General features: G+C 34.9%; 1 protein-coding gene across 1 annotated transcript in view; it reads right to left on the minus strand.

Moving 5' to 3' along the window:
• Positions 1–2940: 2940 nt before the first annotated feature.
• DEPDC1B (DEP domain containing 1B) overlaps positions 2941–9605 on the minus strand; it is a 57841-nt gene continuing 51176 nt past the window's right edge. Inside the window, exons 6-7 of the mRNA XM_017852390.1 lie at positions 6836–6883; positions 2941–3149 (exon numbers count right to left, since the gene is read on the minus strand). Of these exons, the coding sequence (XP_017707879.1) occupies positions 2941–3149; positions 6836–6883 (257 nt within the window). The remainder of the gene's footprint in view (positions 3150–6835; positions 6884–9605) is intronic.

Raw genomic sequence — 9605 nt, forward strand, 5'->3', positions numbered from 1 at the left:
ACTATGCAGCTGCAGCAGTCTGTGCCACCAAAAATTCAAGCCCAGGGCTGTCAGATCTTCTAAATCTTTTTTAAAAGCCAGAAATATGAATTCTTATGTGAATCTCCTATTTCTTAAGGACTGGCAATTTAATTAAATCCTCTTTTTTAAAACACAAGTCAAATCAGATGTATTCATGGTGAATTTATGTGGGCCATATTTGGCCTACAGATAAACAGTGTGGGTTCTCAGATTATACAACCTACAAGTCGCACAATTTTCCAAAACAGTCTACCCTGCTCCTGTGGCCTTTTCTGCTTCCTATCTGCCTCCCTCTTTTCCTCAATATGCCAAATTACAGCATACTACACATCTCAACGGACTCTAGGTTGGGTGTGGAGTGTGAGTAAAGAATGCTACTCTATCTCAATCACCCCATTCGAGAGTCAGCTGAGCTCTGATCTCACTACAAGGAATTGCTATTTGGAAATGAAGATCAATTACAATGGAGTCATACTGGTAGGTCAGACAGCTGGATCAAATTAAATAATTTTTTTAATGTAAGTAACAAATAAGTCTTTCATCTCCAAAACTGCCAAGTCTTTTTTAAAGAACCTTTAGATGTCCTATCTCATGTATCAGTGATGACTAACTGCTCTCATACAGCTTTGCCACCAAGCCCAACCATGCCACAAGCAAAGGAAGAAACCTCAAAAGAAGTTCATTAACTAAGCTAAACATCACTTCCACTGAAAATGCTGAAGAATTTTTAGCTTCTACACAAAGTAGACTTATTATTTACTTTAATACTTTAATGACATCCTATTCCAATCAAAGTAAGTAAAAGGTTGAAAGGACGGGTCAACTCCACTGGGATCCAACCTACATATCTAGATATTTACCCTTTCCCATAGACTCTAACAGGATTGCTATGTTAGATAATCTCTGTTAAACATATAAACTATGGTCTTCTGTATCTAGAAGACCTTCTTCCTACTTCCACTACGTAAGGATCTAAGAAAATAGTTTTCGATGTAGGGTATCTCAAATATATTCACTTGAATAGGGCTGGATTAGGCAAGGTTAATGTATTACCATCCACATGCATTAGTTTATTCATGCTGATACCTAAGGGCAAAAAATTCCCCCAACCTGCCCATCCCATGCCACCCTAAAGCCTCTAAAGATGATACATTAGAGGGTAGCTGACTCTGATACCAATTTAGAAACAGCCAGCTTTCATTCCTAGTTGAGATCAAAATGAACAATTGTGATAAAATAAAGCAGTGACATCGTAAATATAACTGATACAAATTGGAATTTGTTTTTGAAAAAGTTTCCAAAACAGATTTTACTACAGAACATTATAAAATAGAAAAGAGAATGAAATCTAAGAAGTTATTTTTAATACAATCTTCAGAACTCTTATTTTAACAGTGACATAAAGGCAGTAAGTGGCTGGTATGGTTTGGATATGCATCCCTGCCCAAATCTCATGTTGAAAGGTAATCCCCAGTGTTCAAGGTGGAGCATGGTGGAAGGTGATTGGATCATGAGGGCAATTTCTAATGGCTTAGCACTATCCCCCTTGGTGATGTTGTTGCAACTGTGAGTTCTTCCTAGATCTAGTTATTTTAAAGTGTGTAGCACCTTCCCTAACCCCTTTGGTCCTGCTGCTGCCATGTAAGATGGCTGCTCCCATTTTGCCTTCTGCCATGAGTAAAAGCTCCCTGAGGACTCCCCAAAGGCAGACACTGCTTCTTGAACAGCCTGCAGAACCAATTAAACCTCTTTTCCTTGCGCATTACCAAGTCTCAGGTATTTCTCTGCAGCAATGCAATTCCTAATACAGTGGCTGTAATAGGAATCTACCCAATTAGTCCATAAGCATACATTCATTATTAGGCATGACCCTCACCAGTCCATGGGCCCTCAATTCTCCTTAGTTGGAACCAAAATACCAAGAATATCCAGTAGTCTCAAAACCCAGTAATAGGCCTAATCCTTTAATTTGTTCCAATATTGTTCTGTTGGAAAACATTGACTCTTATTTACATGACTGATAATTGTTGTATTTTGTTATTATCAGGAAATCTACAAAAGCTTAAAATCCAAACTATTTCTCATGAGATCAAGTAACTTATTCACACATTGCTGACACTTTGTTACAATACAATGGTAGCATCCATAGTTTCCAAAATGAAAGAAAGACATAGAGAAGGAAGAGGAGGAAGAGTAAGCAAGGAAAAAGAAGGGAAAGGGTAAGACGGTTAAACCCAACAACATTCAAAAACAAAAGTATGCTAATTCCTACAACTTTACCTAACAGAATATTATACCCACACAATAATTTGGTCCTTAAAGCTCTTTTGATAAGAAAACAATAATACTTAATGAACAATTACAAGAACAAGAAAATCTGATTTCCAAGAAGAAAGGAATATCAGAACGAACTATAACAGTAATGTTGATTGTTTTCCTTTCTACCATGTTTCTTTCACAGTGTAAATTCTAAAGTATAAATCTATATGAGGAATAGCTACAAGTTTTAATGAATGATAAAGTCAATATATTTATTTTATATGTCTCAAATTACAAAGTCCTACAAAAATCTGTTTCTTTTATTTAAAAAAGTTAGATTTCTAAATGAAAATACACCTCCCACACTTGACTATTCATGAAGTCATAGCCAGAATAACAGATTTAGCCAGGAATAGTAAATGTCAAACTTACATTCTCCTCTGCCAATAAAATTAATAGTCTTTTGAATAACAATGACATACAGCATATTATATTCTTTCTTAAGAAACAAAACCTACTGGTCCTTGCTTTGAGTTTCTTAATAGAGCTTAACCACTTTGTTTTACTTCTTCACAGAGCAACAGGACAAGACTCTAGCTATGCCAAATACTCCATCAGTTTTTATTTTTAAAATGGTATGAGCTTTGGCTAATGGAAGTCTCAAGACAGTGAAAAATAAAACGATTCAATATCAGTGATGCATATATATTCATTATATTCCAACTTACCCAGTACACTGACAAAAGCATCAAAAAGATGAAATGTAAGCAGAGGCTCTTTCAAGTGACCATAGTAATCAGCTATGGTTTTAAAGACATCTTTTTCAAATCCCAAGTACATAGGCTGCTTCAAATCAGAACAGTTGGGCCCTATTTTCAAAAAGAGAGTGAAAGAGAAATATTAATGGAGTAATTACCTCTAAGTATTATTCTCTGTGAATATGTGTGGCGTGTACAGATATTCAGATATTTAACATATACAGAAAAGTTTTTATGGGGAAAATTGACATTAATTAAATAGGCATTCTACATTGATATTAATTAAATAGACATTTTACATTTTGCCTACACACATATGCTTTATGTCTACACTGAAATCTATTATAAAACAATGAAGAAAATCACTCGCTTACTTCCATTTTAAAAGAAACCTTTCTTTTAAAAAAATTCTTCTGAAAGGCATTCATTTTTATTAAATGTTAAAAACCAATGATAATTCTTCTTTGAGAATACTCAACATTATCCTAGTCTTAATCAAGTTGATCAACAGATAACAATTAGTTCACATTTGTAATTAGGACAATAGTTATAAAGGCCAATTTTTAAAGCTTTTCCATTATTTCTTTTCATGTTATGCACATAGTCCCTAGAACTTAAGTATAAAAAAATAAAAAAAAATAAAATAAAAAAATCCTACCAGTCATAGAGTTGAAGCAAAATAATCAATTTCTGCCTCTATTTCAGACTAATAAATATTTAAACTTAAATCATTAAAAGGGGATTTTATATTTTGTCTTAATTCACTCTGATTATAAATTCTCTATTTGATCCCTGACCAACCATCAAAAGACAGTTTATCAAGCAAAGTCATACTGCAAAGTTGAAGCAACCATTGAAACCCTTAAACGGTCTGCTCCCAACCATACCCTATTCCAGCAACAAGCAAGGAAAACATCCACTTGTGTATGGCCCAAAGAGGAGCAAGAAATGTTCTCTACAGAGTTGGCAACAACTGCCCCACCAATCCATCCACAGACCACAGATTTACACTGCCAAGTTGAGAGATGAACTGGAGCTGCCTGCACCTTGAGGAAAATAGCAAGTGGTCCCATGAGGAACAGTGTAGCCAGCCTTCTCTATTTCCATTACAGCATGGAAGAAAGGACCACATCCGCATTGGCTAGTTCTGGCCCAGCAGAAGACTAAACAACTGTACCCAAATAGACCTCTATCCCCAGAGGAACAAAAGCAGCAGCCAAGATAAATTGAAAGGAAATTCTTCCTACAGAATCTCTGTAACTAAAGAAAGGGGATCAAGTTAAAAAGGACAGTAAAGTATTCCGGGTCTTCACATTTCGAGGTCACTGTGACAAGATCAAATGGTTTTTTCATCCTCCTTAAAGACTCTCTTACCTTTCAATATTCTGTTCTCTTCTTATAAAATAATTTGATTGGCTAAAATAATGAATGTTGTGAAATATCTATGTGTGTGGTACCACATGAATCCAGCAGCAAAGGTAGTTGCCATTTTGCTTGCCTCGTCCTCTGACATATCCCAAGCTTAATCAATTAAAATAATTAGTTTGATATTTCTCAGCAAGCAATACGCATTGCCTAGAATTATTCCCTGGCAGGATAAGTATGTGGTTCATTCTAAGCAGTTGTACCCCTTTGTGAACATCTCATCATCTTTCTTAAAAATATGCAAAAAAATTTTAATGATTTCCCTAAAAAAAAAAAAAACGTGCATAGTGAGCCCTATGAGAGGAAGCCATATTTTATGACATTTTCTCTCTCAGTTATCTTGAACTTTAATAATAATAAATTTTTTTTCATAAATGTTATTGCTGACGGATTCTGGAAAAGAAATGCTTTGACTTTTCTGTATCTATTTTTTATTGAATCCTGGACATGTGCAAAGAAGAAAACACAGTTAACCTGGTTTTGCATTTATGTAACCAGCATTGAGGCTGGCCAACAATGAATGTATACAGGCCCATGTGCACACGGGTGTGACAATAAACACAGATGGGCCTGAAGAGAAAGAGGCGAGCAGCACACGAACAGAAAAGGAGGCAACAGGCCTTCAAAATACCATACAATCAGCCTATCCTTTCTGTTCCCTTTTAGATGACTGTAATGCGAATCTGGACTTATCAAGGATAGGATGGACAAGAAACAGGTCGTGACTTTGGTGGACTCAAAGTAGATTTTGAGGGTCAACAGGAATTTCAGAAAATATAGACTTTATAAAGTTACTCAAAAGGGTAATCTTGCCCTTTGGCCACCTTTATTTGTTTGACACATAAACATCTTTACAGATATGCCAACCACTCATAAAGCATTGTACTTGATACATGTAAGACAAGTTCCCTTTTCCCAGCACTTGCCACCTAGTATCACTCCAGCTCACACACATGAAGATCATTAATAATTCACCCCTCACATCTTTGCTCTCCATTGATAAGAAATAAGAGTTATTCTAAGCTTTCTGTAGAAGTTTTTTGTCTTTAGGTGCACATGTTGCTTGAGGGAAAATTATGTTCTTTACTACATTTCAGTCATCATTGAAAATTCAACATCATAAACATCTTACCATATATTTTACAATATATTACAGGCTAAATTGGTTATACTAGCTTCCTATGTTCATTCCTAGCTAATCTACTTCTAAATCCTTGGTTTGCCAGTTCGGAAATAGGAAGTTTAACTTCCCATTTATACTTTCTATCTCATCATTTCCAACCCTAGACAAAGATGCAATTTAAATTTCATTTACTTCAAACGACTGAGCAGGAAGAATAAAAGTACTTCCTCTACTAAGACCATAGTACTTTGCAACTCAGAAGTTGCAAAATTTTAACCAAAACCAATGAAAATTTTAATAATTAAACCCAGAGAAACTTGGGATTCACACAAACTAATGGTTACTATTCATATACAAAAGGATAGTATAGAATGAATAACACTCATTCAAAAGCTATTCAAAATCATAGGATCATGTTCTATATATTACCACTAAGATTCCCCACATTAAGCTTAAGAATTACTTTAGTTTCATTCTATAATCAAACAAAACTAATTCCAGCTAAACCCATATTTTAGGGTCTACTAACTCACGAATTTAAAGAGAATTTACACCTATATCTGTAATGCTAGTCCTGTACAAAAGAAAGGAAAATAAACTACTACCTTGTGGTACCTGTGAGACTCAAAAGGCACTCCAGACCAAATATCACTATTATCAGTCAGCCAAAAGAACCGGAACTCTTTCCATCAAAATTACTTGTTTGGGTTAAGCCACTGATCATTAAAATCCCTTCTTTGGGTTAACCCGTCTGTAAATTCCCAGAAGAATGGTAGCGTTTCTGAGATACTATAACAACTAATGCCTTCACAGTACCTATGATATTCAATGATCTCGAAATCACACGCCTATGAAATGGATTTTATATACCTATAAATATCCTCACAGGGACCACTGTGGTCCAGGCCCTGTCATCTAACATCCAAATTACTGGAATAGTCTTTCTCGTTTCTCTACATGCAGGTTCTTCTCCTTCCAAACCATCCTTCATCCTGTGATGAAGCAATTAGAACTAGTGTGGATGGATCTACTAGAAAGTACAAGTACTAAATCCCTTTAAAATTGTTCTAGAATTCAGTCCTTTCACTAAGTCACAAATTTATCACTAAAAGCACAGTAGTCCCAAAATAATTAACTGCCAGTCTCACAGGTGTCAAATCAATGTTCAGGCCATTGAGCAGAAATTTTTTCTAATTTAGGGCACTAATTTCTGTTAATTTCACAAAACTGTCAGATAATTAGTACTTACAATTTGCCAAACACTTCATAGCTGACAGCACCCAATGAGGAAGTTCTTCTGAAGGAAAATAAAAGAAGAAAATTTTAATTCAATTCCATATAACTCAAGAAATCATATACATACTTGGTATCATAAGAATGCATTACTTGCACAAGTAATGTGAACCATATCTGCTAATCACAAATCACCAATTTATGTAATTAGAACATTTAAAAGATGGAAATCTTTCCTTGGCAGCAGTGTTATAACATGCGCTTACATAAATCATGCCTACAGATTTCTCTAAGGACACAATGCACCTTTTAAAGCTATAGTAAAATATATATATAGTAAATATATATTTACTATATATATATTTTACTATAGCTTTAAAAGGTGCATTGTGTCCTTAGAGAAATCTGTAGGCATGATTTATGTAAGCGCATGTTATAACACTGCTGCCAAGGAAAGATTTCCATCTTTTAAATGTTCTAATTACATAAATTGGTGATTTGTGATTAGCAGATATGGTTCACATTACTTGTGCAAGTAATGCATTCTTATGATACCAAGTATGTATATGATTTCTTGAGTTATATGGAATTGAATTAAAATTTTCTTCTTTTTATTTTTCCTTCAGAAGAACTTCCTCATTGGGTGCTGTCAGCTATGAAGTGTTTGGCAAATTGTAAGTACTAATTATCTGACAGTTTTGTGAAATTAACAGAAATTAGTGCCCTAAATTAGAAAAAATTTCTGCTCAATGGCCTGAACATTGATTTGACACCTGTGAGACTGGCAGTTAATTATTTTGGGACTACTGTGCTTTTAGTGATAAATTTGTGACTTAGTGAAAGGACTGAATTCTAGAACAATTTTAAAGGGATTTAGTACTTGTACTTTCTAGTAGATCCATCCACACTAGTTCTAATTGCTTCATCACAGGATGAAGGATGGTTTGGAAGGAGAAGAACCTGCATGTAGAGAAACGAGAAAGACTATTCCAGTAATTTGGATGTTAGATGACAGGGCCTGGACCACAGTGGTCCCTGTGAGGATATTTATAGGTATATAAAATCCATTTCATAGGCGTGTGATTTCGAGATCATTGAATATCATAGGTACTGTGAAGGCATTAGTTGTTATAGTATCTCAGAAACGCTACCATTCTTCTGGGAATTTACAGACGGGTTAACCCAAAGAAGGGATTTTAATGATCAGTGGCTTAACCCAAACAAGTAATTTTGATGGAAAGAGTTCCGGTTCTTTTGGCTGACTGATAATAGTGATATTTGGTCTGGAGTGCCTTTTGAGTCTCACAGGTACCACAAGGTAGTAGTTTATTTTCCTTTCTTTTGTACAGGACTAGCATTACAGATATAGGTGTAAATTCTCTTTAAATTCGTGAGTTAGTAGACCCTAAAATATGGGTTTAGCTGGAATTAGTTTTGTTTGATTATAGAATGAAACTAAAGTAATTCTTAAGCTTAATGTGGGGAATCTTAGTGGTAATATATAGAACATGATCCTATGATTTTGAATAGCTTTTTGAATGAGTGTTATTCATTCTATACTATCCTTTTGTATATGAATAGTAACCATTAGTTTGTGTGAATCCCAAGTTTCTCTGGGTTTAATTATTAAAATTTTCATTGGTTTTTGGTTAAAATTTTGCAACTTCTGAGTTGCAAAGTACTATGGTCTTAGTAGAGGAAGTACTTTTTATTCTTCCTGCTCAGTCGTTTGAAGTAAATGAAATTTAAATTGCATCTTTGTCTAGGGTTGGAAATGATGAGATAGAAAGTATAAATGGGAAGTTAAACTTCCTATTTCCGAACTGGCAAACCAAGGATTTAGAAGTAGATTAGCTAGGAATGAACATAGGAAGCTAGTATAACCAATTTAGCCTGTAATATATTGTAAAATATATGGTAAGATGTTTATGATGTTGAATTTTCAATGATGACTGAAATGTAGTAAAGAACATAATTTTCCCTCAAGCAACATGTGCACCTAAAGACAAAAAACTTCTACAGAAAGCTTAGAATAACTCTTATTTCTTATCAATGGAGAGCAAAGATGTGAGGGGTGAATTATTAATGATCTTCATGTGTGTGAGCTGGAGTGATACTAGGTGGCAAGTGCTGGGAAAAGGGAACTTGTCTTACATGTATCAAGTACAATGCTTTATGAGTGGTTGGCATATCTGTAAAGATGTTTATGTGTCAAACAAATAAAGGTGGCCAAAGGGCAAGATTACCCTTTTGAGTAACTTTATAAAGTCTATATTTTCTGAAATTCCTGTTGACCCTCAAAATCTACTTTGAGTCCACCAAAGTCACGACCTGTTTCTTGTCCATCCTATCCTTGATAAGTCCAGATTCGCATTACAGTCATCTAAAAGGGAACAGAAAGGATAGGCTGATTGTATGGTATTTTGAAGGCCTGTTGCCTCCTTTTCTGTTCGTGTGCTGCTCGCCTCTTTCTCTTCAGGCCCATCTGTGTTTATTGTCACACCCGTGTGCACATGGGCCTGTATACATTCATTGTTGGCCAGCCTCAATGCTGGTTACATAAATGCAAAACCAGGTTAACTGTGTTTTTCTTCTTTGCACATGTCCAGGATTCAATAAAAAATAGATACAGAAAAGTCAAAGCATTTCTTTTCCAGAATCCGTCAGCAATAACATTTATGAAAAAAAATTTATTATTATTAAAGTTCAAGATAACTGAGAGAGAAAATGTCATAAAAATATGGCTTCCTCTCATAGGGCTCACTATGCACGTTTTTTTTTTTTTT

The sequence above is a fragment of the Rhinopithecus bieti genome, unplaced genomic scaffold (assembly GCF_001698545.2).
Source record: "Rhinopithecus bieti isolate Rb0 unplaced genomic scaffold, ASM169854v2 scaffold_33650, whole genome shotgun sequence".
NCBI classification, from domain to species: domain Eukaryota; kingdom Metazoa; phylum Chordata; class Mammalia; order Primates; family Cercopithecidae; genus Rhinopithecus; species Rhinopithecus bieti.